General features: G+C 40.1%; 1 protein-coding gene across 1 annotated transcript; it reads right to left on the bottom strand.

Annotated features, from left to right (window-relative positions):
- Window positions 1–81: 81 nt before the first annotated feature.
- On the bottom strand, window positions 82–19,491 carry LOC114252914 (nose resistant to fluoxetine protein 6-like). Its single transcript, XM_028187604.2, has 12 exons — window positions 19,380–19,491; window positions 17,403–17,545; window positions 14,571–14,880; window positions 13,919–14,021; window positions 11,979–12,066; window positions 11,426–11,586; window positions 8,738–8,923; window positions 7,808–7,990; window positions 4,453–4,600; window positions 3,284–3,464; window positions 1,784–1,926; window positions 82–480 (listed from the first exon to the last, which is right to left on the bottom strand). The coding sequence occupies exons 1-12, from the start codon at window positions 19,438–19,440 to the stop codon at window positions 373–375; spliced, it is 1,815 nt and encodes a 604-aa protein (XP_028043405.2). The 5' UTR covers window positions 19,441–19,491; the 3' UTR covers window positions 82–372.
- Between the last annotated feature and the right edge of the window lie 737 nt (window positions 19,492–20,228).

The raw sequence follows: 20,228 nt of genomic DNA, 5'->3' as shown, positions 1-20,228 counted from the left end.
AAATCCTATAACAACAACAACAATCGACTCTAATTCCATCCTAAAGACACTATTAATTTGGTCTTAAATAAAACAAACTAACACATCTTAAACACTATTTAATCAAAATTAAACTCCCACATACATTTTCACGTCATGGACTATAAACCAGGACAGTATCTATACTAATATATAAATCTACAGTGCTTTTTACGGATGTTCCGTTATAACTACTGAACCATGCATCCGATTGACTTAAAACTTGGTATCTACTTAATGAATAGGCTAATATTTATATGAGTGTTGGACTCCCTAATAATAATGACAATAAATAATAATGGTAATTTTAAATGCCCAGGGAAGCGGGCGAGTACGGCTAGTTTGTATATAAAATCAATGAAGAATAAAGTCAAAAGTCCTCTTCATCGGCAGCTCAACCAGTAGAGTCAATAACAATGCCAGTGGATACGTGAAACAGACTGTGGTAACGCCAACCGGTAGCTACAACATAAATCACACACTCTTTTGGACCTTCCACGTTAATACCTGTCATATAAACGCAACGAATTGTAATGGCACAACTCTCAAATATTAAGTATATAATCTATGGGCACAACGCTCTAAGAACTCTTTAAGTTTGCTTAAAAGACTTTGTTTTAGCCAATAAAATTTATTAAAAAAAAAGAACGTCTTTGGGGACATTTTGGCGGGAACGCGAGGAGTGAAGTTGTGTGATTTGTTTTATTTTGTCTATTTAATGTTTCTTCGGGTTTTAAATGTGTAATAACGGTGGTTTATTAACTGTTTAATATCTGTAAAAGTGCACAAATGTCTGAAAATGAAACAAAGCTGCTGGACGTAACTTCTCGGGATCCTCCAAAAATTCCACTGCAAAAATTTACTGAAAATGACCACCATTTTACTGAGATTATATTTCATCCTATATCATCTCATTTCATTTAATTTCATGCCAGTTGATTAATGTCTCAAATTAATCATCTTCATTTCATTTCTTTTCACTCTGTATTATCATTTTTCATAAACATAAAAATATATTTTAAAATAAAATATGACTTATAGAATCCCTTAAAAAAGAACTGTTTAACCTGACACAATAGTTTCCCGACATAAAAAGGCCGTATAGTTTTACGTATCCTTATATAATTTTAAAGTTCTCTTCCTGCAGTATAGAAGGCACTAATGGCTTAGGAATTAAGTTTTTTTTTTAATTATGGACAAATGGATAGGGAATAGTTGTAGTAGCTCAAAGGAACCAAAACCCCGTGATTCTAATTAAGAGCCGTTCAAATTACCATCATTAAGATCCCTTCAAACTCAAACTCAATTACAACAGACATTGTAATTAGAATAGTATAGAAGAACTATACTTATTGTGAAAGACAAGGTTTATATAAAAAAAGGAATGAATAAATACGTTATTTTTATAGTATTTGCAGTAAAAACAATAACGTAACGCAAACAAGCCTAAAACATACACATAAATCGGCTTGCATCCACTAAGACTAAATCTAATGGGTTGTTTTTTTTATAATATCAATTAAGACATGCAAAAGAAAGCAAAACACATAATTATTTAACTTAAGAATTAAAGAATATTAATATTTTTGTTTAAGAGATTCGGTAAAAATAGCCATTGAATCACGTGACAGGGAACACCAATCAGAGAGCGCCACGTCACGGCGTGCGAAACATGGCTGTTGACGTTTTACTGAACAAAAAAGTATACCAATGTTCTTGGTATTATTTTTGATTTTTCGAAATACGAAATTATTATTGCGCTCACCAAGTTAAAGACCGGGACCGCAACCGGCTGAGGCGATGGACCAATGATGAACAACGCTATGCACCAGTGTATCTGCATCACGGACAGAGAGAGCTGCGCCAACAGATGCCAGCCTCGCCAGGCGAGTGCTTTAAAGCATATATCTGAAATTAATAAAACAATTATTCGAAACAATTATTTTTTTGTTATCGTATCTACAGCTTTATAATATTATTGAAGTGAAACTTCTAATGCGACTTCCAACAAGGTTGCGTTAAACGTTTAACGCTCCTGGGGAGGGGGAATAGAAAGAGACAGAGCGAGAGTGAATACGTGGCACTCGAACGCATGCGTGTAGTATACCTGTTACAGGCCAGCGCGAGCGTTAGCAAAGAGTAGCGTCCAATAATTTAATGAAGTATTTAAAAAAATATATATACATATTTATTTTTCTATATATCATTTACAATATATATAATATAAATGTTGAAGATGTCGCATCTCATAAACACCGCATTCCCTATTTACAAGAGCAATCTGATTTAAGGATGAAAAATGAAGAAAACCACAATACTACACATCAAAATAGAAGTTTCACTTCATTCACGTGCACCAAGTTGCACGCGCACCCATTTTTATAATATAAATGAGCATTGCGTCTTAATTTTGTTCCTGCCACATACTCAAAAAATATTTTAATGGTTGGATGGACTGACTCAGCGGTGCAGTACTTAGCGCCCCTGACTTGCGTCGAGGCTGTTGGGTTCGATATCGTGTGTTGAAAAGGTTTATTTGCCCTTTGTCTGGGTGTCTATTATCTATAACTACATGTATATATTAAAACATATTTAACTATGTAAGTATACTTTACAGTCTCTGGTACCCATAACACAGGGAATCCTAATTTTGTGCCATTTGGTGGCAGATGACCGTGCGTGCTTTGTTCCCAGCTATTTATTTATTATTTATTGCTATAACCGCCCTCGCTGAACCCGTCGCTTACAACGAAGGTCTCGACGAGTAAATTAACCCATAGACTATATAGATATAGCCCATAGATATAACCATAGATTTACTGGTGGTAGGACCTTCTGTGAGTCCGCACGGGTAGGCACCACCACCCTGTCTATTTCTGCCGTGAAGCAGTAATGCGTTTCGGTTTGAAGGGTGGGACAGCCGTTGTAACTATACTGAGACCTTAGAACTTATATCTCAAGTTGGGTGGCGCATTTACGTTATAGATGTCTATGGGCTCCAGTAACACCAGGTGGGCTGTGAGCTCGTCCACCCATCTAAGCAATAAAAAACAATAACCCATAGACTCAGCCCACTGAGTTTCTCGCCGAATCTTCTCAGTGGGTCGCGTTTCCGATCCGGTGGTAGATTCTGCGAAGCACTGCTCTTGCTAGGGCCAGTGTTAGCAACACTTCCGGTTTGAGCCCCGAGAGCTTGTACTTCCAATTCTAAATTGAAAACGGTTGGAATCATCAATTAATAGAGGTTTTCTATTTAACTACTAACCATTTTTGAAGACTAATGCTATATACGCAAGGATGCACATAATCTGAAAGATAGATCTCTCCAGAGCCGCGTACGCTGCTACGAAGATCGGATGTCGGATATGCTGGAAGTAGTTACCCAGCATCAACCAGCCCACCATGATAGGTATACACAGAATGTAAAATAAGCTGAGAAGCCGTCGCTGAAAAATCACGATTTTATCATTATTTTTTTACCCGATCAGAATCGCGACCCACTGAAAAGGTCTCGCGAGAAACTCAGTCAGCTGTGTTTATGGGTTAGTTCGCTCGTCGAACTCTTGGAAGGACTCGAGGACGGTGACCGGTGCTTGAGGGTCCTAAAAGCACCGAGAATGAATCCGGGGGATCCGATAAGACATGTTTCGAGCGACGGCGGTTTTGCGTCGCCCCGTCGCAGTCGGATAAGTAATTAGCGGCGGTCGCGATAGCCCACTGAGTTTCTCGCCGGATCCTTTCAGTGGGTCGCGTGTCCGATCCGGTGGTAGATTCTGCGAAGCACGACTCTTGCTAGGGTTCGTGTTAGCAATATCGTCAGGTTTGAGCCCCGTGAGCTCACCTACTAGTTAAGGTTACGCTGATATGGTCTCTTTAGACCATCAGCATAGGTAGAAAAAAAAGGTGGCTACGATAAGAGGGCTTAAAGGGTGGAAAAGCCATTGTACTACAGAACTGAGACTTAGAATTCATGCCTCGACATGAGTAGTTACATTTACGTGGTTGATGTCTGTGTGCTCCGGTAACCACTTAACACTAGGAGGGCCGTGTGAGTTCCTTAACTCGTCTAAGCAATAAAAAAAGATTTAATACTTACTTAAACATTTGCAGGTGTATAAAAAGAAAAGTTGTTTTCAAAAAATCGGTACACAATTCTTTTTTTTTTTTATTTAAAAATCTGGAACTAATGATTCAACTTCCTTTCGTTATTTTTTTGTGCAGTTTCATTCACTTTATAGTAAGTACGATCATCATTTTGCATGGCGTAGCTAATGAAGCAACAATTTGTTGGAATTCTCATTTTTATTACACCTAGATGGACAAAAAAATCTCCGCTCTCCTCTGTCACTGCTTCGTTGTAAAGTTGCTCCAAATTACAGACTTAGCACGATCTTAAAAACTATATCGAGTGCGTTAGATATAAAAATAAACAACCTTGTATATGTTTCCAAAGATTTCTCCCTTAGTAAAATGGACCAAATGTCCTATGATGAGCCCCACGAGACACGCTGGAAGACTGCCCCAAGGCGACATGTAAAAGTGGCCCAATGATGGAATATCACGGAATATAGAGTGGATATTTCTGAAAGAAATAATCAAACTTGTACGACATGCTGAATAAATACTCTAGTCCAGGGTATGGAGGTTAAAAGTCAGGCGCACCATCTCAGTGTATTAAAAAGTGTCCGCTGAAAGAGAACCAATTAAGGTGGCATCATACTCGTAGTAGCAAGTGGAAGGATTTTAAAAACAGCGCCATAAACTACTACACTTCACTTCAACCCAGCACACTTCACTCTATTAAAAACTGCTATATTGATATCATGTCCATTTTCTACACTTGTGCTATTTCGGTGAGTCTTCAAGTACATAGCTTGCCGTTTACAGTTGAACACTTTTTCAACTTGATGATACAAGATGTTGTTCCTTACCTCTACCCTCCATATTCACGTACTAATTAATACATTATTTTTTATTGCTTGCAGAGGCAGACGCGGTTATGGCCCACTACCGCCCAAGGACATCACCAATACTAGACATACAGCCAAGTCACTGTGTATATAAATATTATATGTGTATCTTCCCTAAACGCAATATGGATGAAGCATTCTCAATTTTGCAAAAACTCAAGTGGCTCCCAATCCGCCTTTGCATTAAGTCTCCTATTCAATATCCCACAAAGCGCAACTAAAGATGGTACGTGGCAAAACAAATCTCTGGAAACGCACTGTGGATGGCCGCTGTGGCTCCAGGTAGTATGGATGAACTCTACTCCGGTGGCGGGCGGTGCGATGGTAAAAACGATATGACGGTATCATCTCAAACAATTCCTCAGAGCACTCCTCATGAAAAATACAGTACAAAATACAGAGGGATCCTAAGTCCATCTACAGACCCAGAGGTTCCAAACGATCTGTGAATGAGATTATCGACAATCCGAACGGCTCTTTTCTGTATGGAATCAAATGGAAGTAGCTGGTATTTGGAAGTCCCGGCCCAGAGGTGGGAGCAGTACTCCACGCGAAGCCAGACCTGTGCTTTGTAAAGCAAAAGCCTTTGTCCAGGCGTGAAGTGCCACTTCACTCTGTTGAGGAGTCACAGCATTTTTGACGCCAATTTGACTTTGCCCTCCAAATAACTCCAAAATTGGACATCGCTGAAAATATCGAAACCAAGTATCCCAATACTCTTGGAAGGTTGAAGGGATACTCCTTGGAATTGCGGCATCATAACAAATAGGTCCTTCTTCGCAGTGAATGCGCAATCTTGTATCTTTAACCGGAACATTTCCTCCAATTCACTCCACTCGGAGACCCGTCCCAGAGAGCTCTCCACTTCAGACACAAGTTTAGATCGTCTCTCCTGCACCACGCTCCAAGAAAGACTTTGGCCGATATCCCTCATGCTGTCATCCGCATAGCAATGCATGCCATCAATCGATATTATGTCATTGATATAAAGGATGAAAATTCTGGGGAGAGCAACGAGCCTTGTCGAACGCCAGCGTTAAGGGTCATGTTAGCAGAGCAGCAACCATCTACAACGACAGTGATGTGAGTAAGGTGTACAAGAAGATCGCCAGCTGAGCGACCATGACGGAAACCGTACTGTGTCGATCAGTTGATGGTCCTCAAGATAAATCAGAAGTTGCGTATTTATTATTTGCTCAATCACCTTGGAAAGTAAGAAAGTTATCGCGATAGGTCCATAACTCGAGGAGTCCATTTGATCAGCATCCGGGTGTCCAGTTGGACTGTCGGGTGGACATGGGCAGTCTTCTATGAAGACGGAACCCTGTTAGTACTATACGAGGGGCGATAAAAACGCGTTAGCGCAGGTGTTGGCTCAGGGGCGCATGTTTTCAAAACCACTGCAGGGGTGCAATCTGGCCCACTCGACTTATGTATGTCCAGGGTCCGCAGCTTCTGTCTGACTGCACACTGTGTAAAGCAGATCTCCGGCAGATAACTATCAAACCGGGGGATGTGGCACCCCCGCATCCATAGTTGAATTCGAGGCGAAGAGATTGACCAGAAGGTCAGCCTTTTCTTTCACACTATGAGCCAGACTGTCATCGGACTTGCGTAGTGATGGGAAAGTTTTCTTCTGCAGCTTTGGCAAAAAGCACGGCATCCGGAGGAATAGTTCTTAAGTTGCTCACCAATTCTGGAAACGTTCTCCGACTTCGCCTTGGCAATAGCTCTCCTGTAGGACCTGGAAGCGGTGTTATACTTCTGCCTTTCCTCTGAGACGTTCAGATCTCGACATCTCCTGGGATCGTTCCAGGCCGTGTATGGGGACTACTTGAGATGTGCAGCATCCCTACTGGCATTATTATACCAGGGTCTATTGCGCCCCCAACGGGCCCCTCAGAGGAGCGAATAAACAATTCCATTCCTGGAGCACCACGTCTTTAAGACGGTCCGCACAGACATCCAGTCGATACTCAATTGTCGTTCGAAGACCAGGATGAGAGAGTTGTATAGCAGCACGGATAAGGCAGTGATCAAACGATCAAAGTGGAGAGTCGACCACCACGCTGCATCCGGCTAGATCGGTGGTCAGCCGAAAGTCCACCAGAGAAGGCTCGTGCCCCTCAATATCTGGGACACGGGTGAGCTGTGTCACCAGCTGGGAGATGCCGTAGACCAAGTCGAAACCGTAGTCGGCCCGACCTGGGAGGCCAGTGGTTCTAGACCCCAATCACTCTTGTTGGTGAGCGTTAAAGTCTACAACCTTCGCAGATGGGTACAGCTCAAGCACGCGGTCAGTCCCCTCTTGTACATGCTCATTGCTCAAACAGAGTTGACCCCACATCACTATTGTGGAACCTGTACAGGCAGGCTTAGATTCGGGTACAACGCCCATAGTCCACGCGTAGTTACAGTCTCATTCGAGACCCCGAAGACGGCGACTACAGACATCTACCCAGACTTTTTACTTTTAAAAATTTCCTTCAAAATGCACTATCAGGGTGTAGCTACCACTCGTAGTTCGTGTTTCTAACTTATATTCCTCTTTTCATGTACAAAATCTCTGTGCTCTTATCATCTTTACCGCCTAGTATTCAGACAGAAAGGTAAACGACCGAAGAGAATGGGGTGCGTTCGAAGAGACCTATACTCAGCATTGGGTAGACACGAGTTGAAGAAGAGATTCACACAAACTGTGTCTTTGATTCGTGTGCTCTTGATTTTCGGTCACGTACTGTCATTATCTTCGCGGTCTTTTCTACATAATTTATTATAGTGCAGTGTCTTTCCGCTTAAAGAGATTTAGGAATACTCACTCTGCGACTATTGCCAAATACAACATTGACTTCCATTCGTATATGTACGCCAAGCCCGCATTCAACGCTGTGGCTCCTATGAATAGAATCACGAGAATCGGCACAGCTTTCTTACTGAACTTGGCCAGGATCATTGTTAAGATAACTGCCAGTATGTACATCTGCATGTCGACCGCTATATACCTGACGGAATGAAAATACTCGTTAAGGATGCAACAATTATGCAACAACAATTATTGTTTTTGATAAAACAAGTAATGTATGATGTAGTTGAGTGATGAGTGAGACTAAAGTCTGTGTCCGGTGCTTTAAGAGCCTCCCTAAGACACAGACCGAAAACATGTTTCATTAATTCTAATATAACATATTCATAACTTTTGTTCGTTTTTTTTTCTACCTATTCGCTGATAGCCTAGGAGGCTATTCCAGCTACGCGCGGACGGGTAGGTGAGCTAACGGGCTCAACCCGAGAGAATTTGCTAACATTAGCCCTAGCAAGAGCAGTGCTTTACAGAATCTCCCACCGGACCGGAATCGCGACCCGCTCAGAAGATTCGGCCAGAAACTCAGTGGGCCGTGTCTATGGGCTAGTTCGAGGATGAAGAGGTCACCGGTGCTTGAAGAGCTTAGAAACATCAGAAGTGGACCGGCAGATCTGACAAGACATGTTTCGGCCATCAACACGTCTGATTAACTTGAAAACTTGAACACTAATCAAGGACCGATAAAAATATAACAACTTTATGGCTTCGCTCCAATATCCTGATCGGTATCAACAATTAAGAAAACGGATTAAAAAAAAGAGATAAAATGAACTGTTACTTCGTTTTTTTGTTTAGACATATTTTGAACTGCAAATGAAAATAGACGCATCAATGACATTGATATTACAATAAGAATTTTTGAAGATTAATACAAGAAGCTATTCACCAGGTCGGTATCAAACAGAACTTGTCCGGTTCCACTAGGTTATTGATAAAGAACGCGTGCGCCCAGAACTTCTCGCGGCAGATCTTACTCTGCTCCGCGACCGCAGCCGGCCACAGAGGTCCGTCACTGACCCGGGGCCACCAGGTCCCGGCGAAACCGATCACCAATAGACAGACAGGGCTTAATCTGAAACAAATAATCATATATATTCAATTAGGCAAAGCTAAGTGCTACCATTTTCATGTTCGATATTCAACCGACTTTGTTATTTCTTTTTAATACGCTTTTATTAGCTTCATACTGCTACACGCTGGGGATCGAGATAAATAAAATTTCACCAAAGTACAACTTAAAAACTGTATTCAACACTTAGAACACTTAAACACTTCACAAACACCTTAAAACACGCTTTTATAGCCGATACCTCATCCCTAGAATTATCGAGAATATTCTACACCTCTCTAGTGATAGTTTCCTCTATCTGTCAACAGATGGCGTTGTACTTCTCGAGCGTTCTGGGCGCTACTAGATTTCGTTATTCGATATTCGTTAGACTATTCAGCGATAGATGGCGTTACTCTTTACCGGCGTAACAATACGTATGTTAGAATCTATGTATGTGCAAGTTTAAATATATTTTTATAACATCTCAGTTCTTTTTTTTGTTGTTTGTTGAAAGAAAACTTGTAATTTTTTTTTTATTGTAAGTTCTTGCAATTCATTTTGTAATTACTTTGTTGTTCTCAATGATTTGTAATTGTTTCTTGGTTTGGTTTGTTTCTTTTATATCTGTTTTTATTGTAAGTCCTAGTTCATTTTCTATTTTTTTTTGTAAAATTAGTTTAAGCTGATGGCCGTGTTGCCAATGCTTTCAAAAAAAAAATAATTAGAATCTATGTCTCTATGTGTGTAAAGAAATCTTTAAACATGATTTTGAACCCCTTCAAAGCGTCGTAATAACTCGAAATTTGGCACACTTATTGGACCGTTGACAATTCAATAGTTTAAACAGTTAAACTAAAAATTTCAAAACAGTTCCATTACTTTATTTTTTTCATTAGCAAAACAAAAGAGGTAATGTAAAATAAAATATTTATTATAAGCCTTGAAGCGTCATTTATTAAAGTCGAATTTCTATCATAGAACGAACAATAGTTATTATTATTTAAAATAAGACCATTTTAAGTTTCTTATGAATTTTCCGTTACCAATTGTCCTTGGTACCTACTTAATATTCGACGTTTCTCAGGTTTGATTCTAAATAGAAAATTCTTCCTCGTTTATGAAGTCGATATTCCGGCTCGATGGTAGGCAAGCGATGATGTGATGGCAAAGTGAGCGCAACACTTTGGTCACACTACAGATGTGCCGGAAGCTTTATAACTATAAGCTTTAAAATAATATTAAAAAAATATGTACATATATAGTTTAAAAAAAACTAACAAACTACGCTTTTAAAGAAAATCTAACTAAAAAATAGAAATTAAATTTTAATAAAATTGAATCAAAAATAGTGTAAGAAAAAAATATTTTATTGTAAAAAAGCGTGGGGTGCTTTTCAGGATACCGAGGATATTATTAAAATAACCCTTCTACTCATATCGGTTCATCTATACATATAAATAAAATTGGAGTGTGTTTGTAATATTGAAATAGCATCTTTACTAGTAGGTACATGCATATGAATATATATACGGTACATACACCAGAATAACGCTTTTTACAATTTTTGTCTGTCTATCTGTCTGTCTGTTTGTTCCGGCTTTTTTAGCTTCGCCCCGCGGCTTCACCCGCGGTACGAACAATAACCGCGGGTAAAAATATTTAGTGGTCGTCGTGGCCTAACGGATAAGACGTCCGGTGCATTCGTGTTGAAGCGATTCACCGGTGTTCGAATCCCGCAGGCGGGTACCAAATTTTTCTAATGAAATACGTACTCAACAAATGTTCACGATGGACTTCCACGGTGAAAGAATAACATCGTGTAATAAAAATGAAACCCGCAAAATTATAATTTGCGTAATTACTGGTGGTAGGATCTCTTGTGAGTCCGCACGGGTAGGTACCACCGCCCCGCCTATTTCTGCCGTGAAGCAGTAATGCGTTTCGGTTTGAAGGGTGGGGTAGCCGTTGTGACTATACTGAGACCTTAGAACTATATCTCAAGGTGTGTGGCGCACTTACGTTGTAGATGTCTATGGGCTCCAGTAACCACTTAAAATCAGGTGGGCTGTGAGCTCGTCCACACAGCTAAGCAATAAAAAAAAATAAAAAAAATAACATCGCGGGACTCAGCTATCAATAATAAAATTTAATGTCCGAAGCGAAGCGGGGGCGGGTCGCTAGTAAAATATATATATAACTACTGATAACATGCACCCCACGCTTTTTTTAAAATAAAATATTATAATTTTTTCTTACGCTATTTTTAATTCAAATTTATTAAAATTTATTTTCTATTTTTTAGTTGGATTTTCCATAAAAACGTATTTTGTTAGTTTTTTAAATATATATTTTTCATTTTTAGTTGAATTTCAAGTTATTCAATAAATTTTTTTATATTGAATTGTCATCGGGTGTTAATAATTTCGAGTTAATCCGACGTTTTGAAGGGGTCAAAATCATGTTCAAAAATTCCGTTACATACATACGTCTGAAGCTAATAAAAGCGTATTATAAAACACTCACCTAATTGTTCTTTTCGCGAGCAACCTTAAGAATGTACCAAAACCAAACGGTTTGCTTGACTTTAACAGATTGTGAACAGTAAGGAAACTTGACAGTACAATGAACATGTGCACGACCGTCGTACTGTTCTGGATCGTCATTGTTAATGGATTCGCTATTACCTGAAAATTTTATCACGTAAATTCTAAGTATCATAGAAAAGGTTCGCGGAAGAAGTTCCGTGCATAGGAGCATGATAATATTCCTGATGCCGGTACACTGCTGATAGCTACTGTTACCGGATTCTAAAACGGCACGGTAGTGGTATTGCGTGACCACAGAGTAACGTAATAGAAGAAGTATTATTATAATATTCAGAGGCAGCTTTATCTATGGGGCAGGGTGTGGGTGCAGCGGTGTTAAGGGACTCCGCCCTTGGCAATTTCAATGAACCTATTACATTTTGACCACGCGCACTATACAGCACTAGGGTAGTGATTGCACACGGACGCTATAACGGACGCCTTTGTTAATACTGGAAAACCTTTCAAAAATGTATATAATATACACTTGCCTGCTCCATTTCTCTTGGTTCGTACAAGAACAATGTATATAACAACATTCCACTATGCACAATACAGATACACGCAGAAGCTATAACTCTGAAAATCAAACATAAAATAATTATCTGTGATAGTTATGGCGGGTGAAAGTCATTTTGAATTTATGGCGGGAATGCGAGGAGTGAAGTTCTGTGAAATGTTTTATTCTGTTAGATGTCTGTGTTTATTCAGATTTAAACGTATAATAACGGTGGTTTATTAACTCTTTAGCATCTATGAGACTGCACAAATGTGGGAAAATGAAACGAAGCCGCTGGACGTAGCTTCTCAGGGTTTTCCAAAAATTTCACCGAAATTTACACTAAATAGACTTGTTCACTGAGAATTTAGTTCATTTCGTCTCATATCGTTTCATTGAACAACCTAGATTTTCATTCCAAGGTAGTTGAGCCCATAGCTTTCACCGAAGTTATACCATAAGGATATAGACAAACTATCTCCCCTAGCTGCTAGCTAGAGCTGACGCCCTTTTCAACCTATAAACCTTTAGAAGGAGGAAAGGGCACACACTCCAGAATCGTCGTAATATCTTTGAGTATTGAACCCATTTAAATTTTAAATAAATCATCGAATCCCATCCATCAAACCATCACCAATCTTATCATTGCCTTAACTCCGGGTGTATTAAAAAATATTTAATATATTAAGGGTGTTCTGATTGACTGAACAATAAATATATTAATAATGTTAAAAATAAATGCAGCTTAGCCTTAGCTTAGCTTACCAGATCTACTCAACTATACGTGATGCCCTCATCATGGAGGGAGGACCGACATAAATGGAGGAGCATCATCAAAGAGAAATGAATCTTTCATCGAGGGAATCAAAGAGAAGGAAAACGTGACGATTAGATTCCTATCAAGTACATTTTTTTTTGTTTCTTTTGGTAATTATTTATAAATCTCAAAGATTCAAGGAAAACAAAAAAAAAAGTCAGCTAAATGATTAAAATTTAACTTAAATATTCTTATAAATATATAAATTTATATAATATCTATATTATAAATATTCTTTTGTATGCAAAGAGATTGCCAAGAGATTGTGAAGCAACTTTTCTTATTTAAATTTTAAGTGGCTATATTAAGTCTTATCAAAACTTAGATCAGTGCACGTTTTATTCTCATTCCGCTTTGTGGATTAATTCTAATTTAATATATTCAAAACTTTTGTTTGTTTTATGTTTATTCTTCCTACCTATTCGCTGATAGCCTAAGGGACTATGCCAATTACGCCCGGACGGTTAAGCGAGCACACGGGCTCAACCCGGGAGAATTTGCTAACACTAGCCCTAGCAAGAGCAGACCTAGACAAATAAATTCAAATCAAAAAAAAATTTCAACATAAATGAAAGTACACTTGTTGAAAGTGAGAAGAGAGAAGTGCTTCACAGAATCTATCACCAGATCGGAATCGCTACCCACTGAGAAGATCTGGCGAGAAACTCAGTGAGTGGGCTGTGTCTATGGGTTAGTTCGCTCGTCGAACTCCGTCATAATCGACGAGTTCGATGAGAACAGTGACCCGTGCTTGAAGAGCTTCAAAACGCCGAGTGCTTATCCGGGGTATCCGACAAAACATGGTTCGGGCGATGGCGGCTATGCGTTGTCCCGTCGCCTGAGTCGGATAAGGAATTAGCGGCGGCCACGATAATAGAATTATCGTGTCGCGCCGCTTTATCGAAGTGGCGTTCTGATGCAACATTAAGATACTTACAGAAACGTTGAAGAATTCGTTGACCTGGAGAAAGTTTGTGTCCATACGGGCCGCGTGACCGATCACTACACTTGGATAGGTCATTACGGAACGTATGTATATTTAATAATTTTATGCTATTTACATTAGAATTTTAGTGTTACCACTCATGGCTCTTACGAATTATTTACGAACTCACTTTATTCCTTGGATTGCTTGTAGGGATTTCCGTTGTGACTTATAAGGTTCAACTAGTTGCCTCCAGTTGGCGACAACAGACCAGGTTGTTAGGAGAGCAATCTCTGAAAAACAATAGTTTTTGCCAATTCAAACCCTGGGTTTGAAATCGGTCTATATATATTTTTAATAAAATGTGAAGAGACTGCATCCTAGTGTTGAATGGTTACTGACCCCACTGATATCGCAGCTTAAACTACATTTAAATTTAAATGACTTTTTTTTCTAGCCGGTGGCCGAACCTCCTACGAGGTTCCCGCGCCTAGGGGTCGTCGAAGCGACCAACGACGCCGGTCTTCGCGGTACGGCTGCTCTACCAGGCCACCCGGGCGATGCCGCTGGTATTTCGGGATACCCCGCTGGATCAGAACCAGCTGGGTCGGAACGGGATACACCGCCGACCGGGTTGCTCTTCCACAGTATGTTCGGTGACGACAGCGACGACGGCAATGCGGACCGCCTCAACCCCCTCAGGTCGCTCCGTGACCATGACCAGGAAGTGACTGCCTCCTCATAGGGCCGGGAGCTGGACGAACGCCCTCCTCCGTCCCCACAGCCCACGCCAGCGACACGACGCCGAGAGGGAAGAATAATAAAAGCATTAATTCACTCACTTTTCTCATTATTCTGAGTGGCGTAATCATACGCGGTACTGGCTGCGTTCAATAATATTATCACAGCTATCACAATGAGAAAGGTTAGTTCGGACTTGTCAGGGCTCCGTGTGGCGTGTACGTCGCTATGGCTCCTGCAGTACTCCAGTCTGAGTAGACGGGCACGCATGCGACGAGAGCGGGCCCACTCCGCGGCGCAGTGCTCAAACCTATTCATCGGCTCCGCTGTTACATTCGACTCACGTGCACTAACACACCATCCACGTCGGATAACAGTGCGATTGAACCTATACAATTCCTTTGAATAGTTCTGAAATAAGATAAATAGGACGCTTAAATTGATTTGATAAATTATTTTTTCTTTTTTCTTTAGCCGGTGGTACAAATTCGCGCGAAAGGGTAGGCGAGCTCACGGGGCTGAAAGTGAGAGATAATTCCTAATGGTAGCCATACACGTAACGATATACTTGTGCAAGTTTAGACTTGCACAGGTATAATGTCACTCCTGAGTGACCACAGACGGCTCAAGTATAATTGAACGATATCATTTCTATGAAAGTGAGCAGAGCATCCGGGTGTGTCGATGGATGAAGCTTTGGCAATAGTTTGCTTAATATTTGCTACCAAAAAACTGAAAAGACTTAAAAGAAACCGAAATACCTATATGGGGTAGGCTGGTTAAAAAAAGAGAGCATTCGCACATCAATTTATTAAATGAATAAAAATTTTAAAGATAGACTTTATTTCTGTAAATATTAATAAATTCCTCCAAATTGTCTCGAACTCCACGTCTCTCGTGTCATTTTCAACTCCATGTCATTTTAGCGTTTTTTTTTTTTTATTGCTTAGATGTGTGGATGAGCTCACAGCCCACCTGGTGTTAAGTGGTTACTGGAGCCCATAGACATCTACACGTAAATGCGCCACACACCTTGAGATATAGTTCTAAGGTCTCAGTATTGTCACAACGGCTGCCCCACCCTTCAAACCGAAACGCATTACTGCTTCAGGGCAGAAATAGGCGGGGCGGTGGTACCTACCCGTGCGGACTCACAAGAGGTCCTACCACCAGTAATTACGCAAATTATAATTTTGCGGGTTTGATTTTTATTACACGATGTTATTCCTTCACCGTGAAAGTCAATCGTGAGCATTAGTTAGAGCATTAGTTTAAAACTAGCACAAGACGTGTGCACAAGCGGGCGGTTGCTATACTACTGTAACTTCGGACGTCGACATGCCACACGCGTTCAAGTAAACTTGCGCAAACGGAAATTTGCACAAGTTCGAAATCGAAAATTGAAACTTTTTTAAACTTGTACAAGTCTAGAAATTTGCGCAATAATTTTCCAACACACGTTACTGCATACTTGTACAAGTCTAAACTTGCACAAGTATATCGTTACGTGTATGGCTACCATAACACTGACACGAGCGAGAGCAGTGCTTCGTTGAATCCACCAAAATACAGAAATGTAGTTATTTTATCTTAGACAGGTGAACGAGTGGACGAGGAGAACGAGCACAGATCCCATAGACATCAACTACGTATGAGCTCTGAATCTTAGTTCTATAGTACAACGGCTGCCCCTTTTGGGCTCCAACTTCATACATCAACACCACCTGCCATGGGCTCTGGTAGCCAGTAGTAGCACAGCACGAACGAACGCACGATAAGTGACGCACGATTTCAGCACAAATGCGTTTCTATTTTACATAATAGGGGTTAAAGTATGAAATTGCCGTTTTATTGTAATAGGTACTTCGAATTGACATAGAACCTTCATGGTTTGAGATTTCTGAGTGAAACTTTTTTCAAATGGTGCCTATGCGGTTCTTCTTTTAAAAACGTGCAACATTCGATTATCGACTTTCAGTTGTTTTTTTTTTTGTATTCAGCTTAGACAAGAAAGATGGATACTTCGAAAATTAGAGTTATTTTTAAATACGAATTCCGACGCGGAACTAACGCTGCAAAAGCAGCTCGCAATATCAATATTGCGTTTGGAGAGGGGACTGCTAATAAACGCACCGTGCGATTTTGGTTTAAACGCTTTCGTGATGAAAATTTTGGTTTGAAGAACGAACCACGTGGACCCAACATTTCTTTCCCTTACTGCTTTGACCACCTTTTTCGTACGAACACTACGTGGACGGCCACATCTTTTTCTGCCACAAACAGAGGAGGAGGTCTCATTGCATCTATTAATAGCCTAGTACACAAACATTTTACTAATACCAAGCGTATGGAGAGTTTTAAAAATTACATTTGGCTCCATACCTACTTTGTGTAATGCAATCACAGCGATTCGGTTCTCTTTATCACCCCACTCCATTTTAATATCGCAAAATATTGTACAATGTATTGGCGCCAAAATGAGAAAACTCAATGAGCAATCATATAAAAATTAGAGATTCCAAATTCAAATGTAATATTTTGTTTATTTTTAATTGTAACGGTATTTATGGCCAGACTAAGTAGATAATAACAATTAAATAAATATCTATATCTATATTAATATTATAAAGAGGAAAGATTTGTTTGTTTGTTTGTTTCGAATAGGCTCCGAAACAACTGGACCGATTTGAAAAATTCTTTTTCCATTAGAAGCCGACATTGTCCCTGATGAACATAGGCTACTTTTTTTAATTTTTTTTTTTTTGTTTCATGTGTGTTTTAATGTTTCCGAAGCGAAGCGAGGGCGGGTCGCTAGTGTTAAATAAAAAGAAACGAATTTCAAATTTTCAGTACAAATCGGCAATTTCATACTTTAACCCCTAATAATATCTATCCTATCCCCTAATAATAATAATAATAAGTTAAGAAATTACAGTCATCAATACGTAAACACGGTTCGGTTGTTCAGCAGGTGTAAGATGGAAGCTGCCGAGGCAGTACAAGCCGTCGGGATGCGAAAGACACTCATCGTAGTTGTCCAAATCGAAGAGACGAGGAAGAAGCCAGTAATCTTCTCCTGGAAGCAAGAATGAAACTTAGCATTGATTGATTGATTGATTGATTTCCACGGTGAAGGAATAAGATCGTGTAATAAAAATGAAACCCGCAAAATTATAATTTGCGTAATTACTGGCGGTAGGACCTCTTGTGAGTCCGCGCGGGTGGGTACTACCACCCTGCCTATTTCTGCCGTAAAGCAGTAATGCGTTTCTCCACTTCGATAAAGCGGCACGACACGAGAACCCTCTCATCGTGGCCGCCGGTAACTACATCCCCGATCCTGCGGAAAGAATGGAAAGCAGTCGACGTCGCCCAAAACACGTCATCTCGGATCCTCCCGATCCACTAACGGTGCTTTTAGGTACTTCAAGCACCGGTCACCGTTCTCGTCGAACCCGTCGCTTGCGACGAAGGGCTCGACGAGTAAATTTACCCTCAGACACAGCCCACTGAGTTTCTCGCCGGATCTTCTCAGTGGGTCGCGTTTCCGATCCGGTGGTAGATTCTGCGAAGCACGGCTCCTGCTAGGGTTCGTGTTAGCAACGTCGTCAGGTTTGGGCCCCGTGAGCTCACCTACTAGTTAAGGTTACGCTGGAATAGCCTCTCAAGGCTACCAGCTTAGGTAGGAAAAACCAAATGCGTTTTAGTTTGAAGGGTGGGGCAGCCGTTGTAACTATACTGAGACCTTAGAACTTATATCTCAAGGTAGGTAGTGTATTTACGTTGTGGATGTCTATGGGCTCCAGTAACCACTTAACACCAGGTGGGCTGTGAGCTCGCCCACCCATCTAAGCAGTAAAAAAAAAAACTTAGCAACGCTGATACAAAAATTTAATAGAATACTACCGCTAATCATGTGTGGGTGGCGCATTTACGTTGTAGATGTCTATGGGCTCCAGTAACCACTTTACACCAGGTGGGCTGTGAGCTCGTTCACCCATCTAAGCAATAAAAAAAAACCAGTTCGATTCTTAAAAGTTTGCAATTTTTTTTAACAATATTTATTTATTACTGTATCACATAGACCTATCATCCGTAAGCTGAATTTACAAATAACCAAATTATTTTTTTACATTTGTGGACGGGCTCACATCTCACCCGGTGTTAAATGGTCACCGGAGCTCATAAACACATACAGTTCCAAGGTCTCAGTTTTTATAATACAACGGCTGCTCCACCCTTCAAACTAAAATGCATTACTGCTTCACGGCAAAAAATAGGCAGGATGGTGGTACCTACCCGTGCGAACTTACGAGACGTCCTAGCACGAGGGATTACACAAATTATAATTTTTCAGGTTTGATATTTATTACACGATGTTATTTCTTCACCGTGGGAATCAATCGTGAATATTTGTTAAATTTGATACGAATGCACCGGGCGTCTTATTCTTTAGACTACGATGACTTATTTACATAATAATATATAAACTTTTATATTATATTTATAATTTCAAAGAATGTGTTAATTTTCTTTATTAAGACCTATATCTATTCTTTCTTTGGTGATTTCAAAACAAAAACAAAAGTAGTAGATTAATTGGCGGCAGAAATAGTACTTTTATACCAATTTAACGAGCTTAAAACAAGCCCTATTATAATACTAATACCTACTCTGCCCCCAATATTTGCTAGTAAAATAAAAATGAATAGGGCTATTAACAGCTAGGTAGTAAAAGAGATAAGGATACTACTATCGCGTATTGATGATGATGTGGATAAAAACGGCATTAAATTATTGAATAAATAATAGTCCGGACATATTATTATGATTCTGATAGATACTGTGCTATGCAAGGCAATTTGGTAATACGTAGAATAGATCTTGTCATAAGATAGATTGAAACTTACCATTAAAATCAGCCGCTTTGACTTCGATGAGTGCTGCCAACAGACACAGACTAACCAACATTGCAAATACGAGCTCAAACGTGAACTGCTTGAGCTCTGTGCTGTGACTGTGAGATTCACGCGTTGTTTGATTTCCATGATTAATAACATTAAAACAAATAGCTTGTGTACGCGCGACCTTTTTTTGTTCTGCAGTACGTCCTGAGCATAGTAAATAAGTGGGCTATTATAAGCTACTAGCTGTACCCGTCCGCTTCGCTGGTCATTTAAAATGAACATTATTATTTCTCTCCCCCACAAAGATTATCATCATTAACGCCCCCGCAATTGGCGTAGAAAGTCCAACACTCATATAAATATTAGCCTATCCATTAAGCACATGTATTTTCTACATGGATACCAAGTTTCAAGTCAATCGAACGTACGGTTCAGTAGATATAACGGAACATCCGTAAAAACCACTGTAGATTTATATATTAGTATAGATTTTAAGGCAGTGGGCTGGCCATATATGCCGCAGAACTGATTACGACGATCGCTGGAGTAGACGGGCTCTCGAGTGGAGACCGCGCAACGGAAAACGTAACTAGTGACGCTCCCTGGCTTGGTGGTGCGATGACCTCAGAACAGTGACCGGAAAGAGGTGGATGAGGAGAGTCGAAGACCGGGCTCAGTGGTGTGGATTGGGAGAGGTCTATCTATAGGATTATATCCAGAATCCTATAGGATTATATCCAGCAGTGGACAACTGTGGGCTAATTATGGGAGTTTGATTTCTAATACATGATGTTATTCCTTCACCGTGGAAGTCAATCTTGAACATTTGTTAAGTACATATTTTATTAGAAA

Source organism: Bombyx mandarina, chromosome 16 (assembly GCF_030267445.1).
Source record: "Bombyx mandarina strain Sakado chromosome 16, ASM3026744v2".
Taxonomy (NCBI): Eukaryota; Metazoa; Arthropoda; class Insecta; order Lepidoptera; family Bombycidae; genus Bombyx; species Bombyx mandarina.
The sequence above is the reverse complement of the archived record's forward strand: the minus strand, read 5'-3'. Positions and strand labels throughout refer to the sequence as shown.

Excerpts from the sequence above, each read along its gene's own strand:
- LOC114252914 (XM_028187604.2), bottom strand. The coding sequence starts at position 19,440 with ATGTTGGTTAGTCTGTGTCTGTTGGCAGCACTCATCGAAGTCAAAGCG. Across the intron at positions 12,067-13,918 it reads CAAGCAATCCAAGGAATAAA|AGTTATAGCTTCTGCGTGTA; the intron begins GTGAGTTCGTAA and ends TTTGATTTTCAG. Across the intron at positions 4,601-7,807 it reads TATTTGGCAATAGTCGCAGA|AAATATCCACTCTATATTCC; the intron begins GTGAGTATTCCT and ends TATTTCTTTCAG.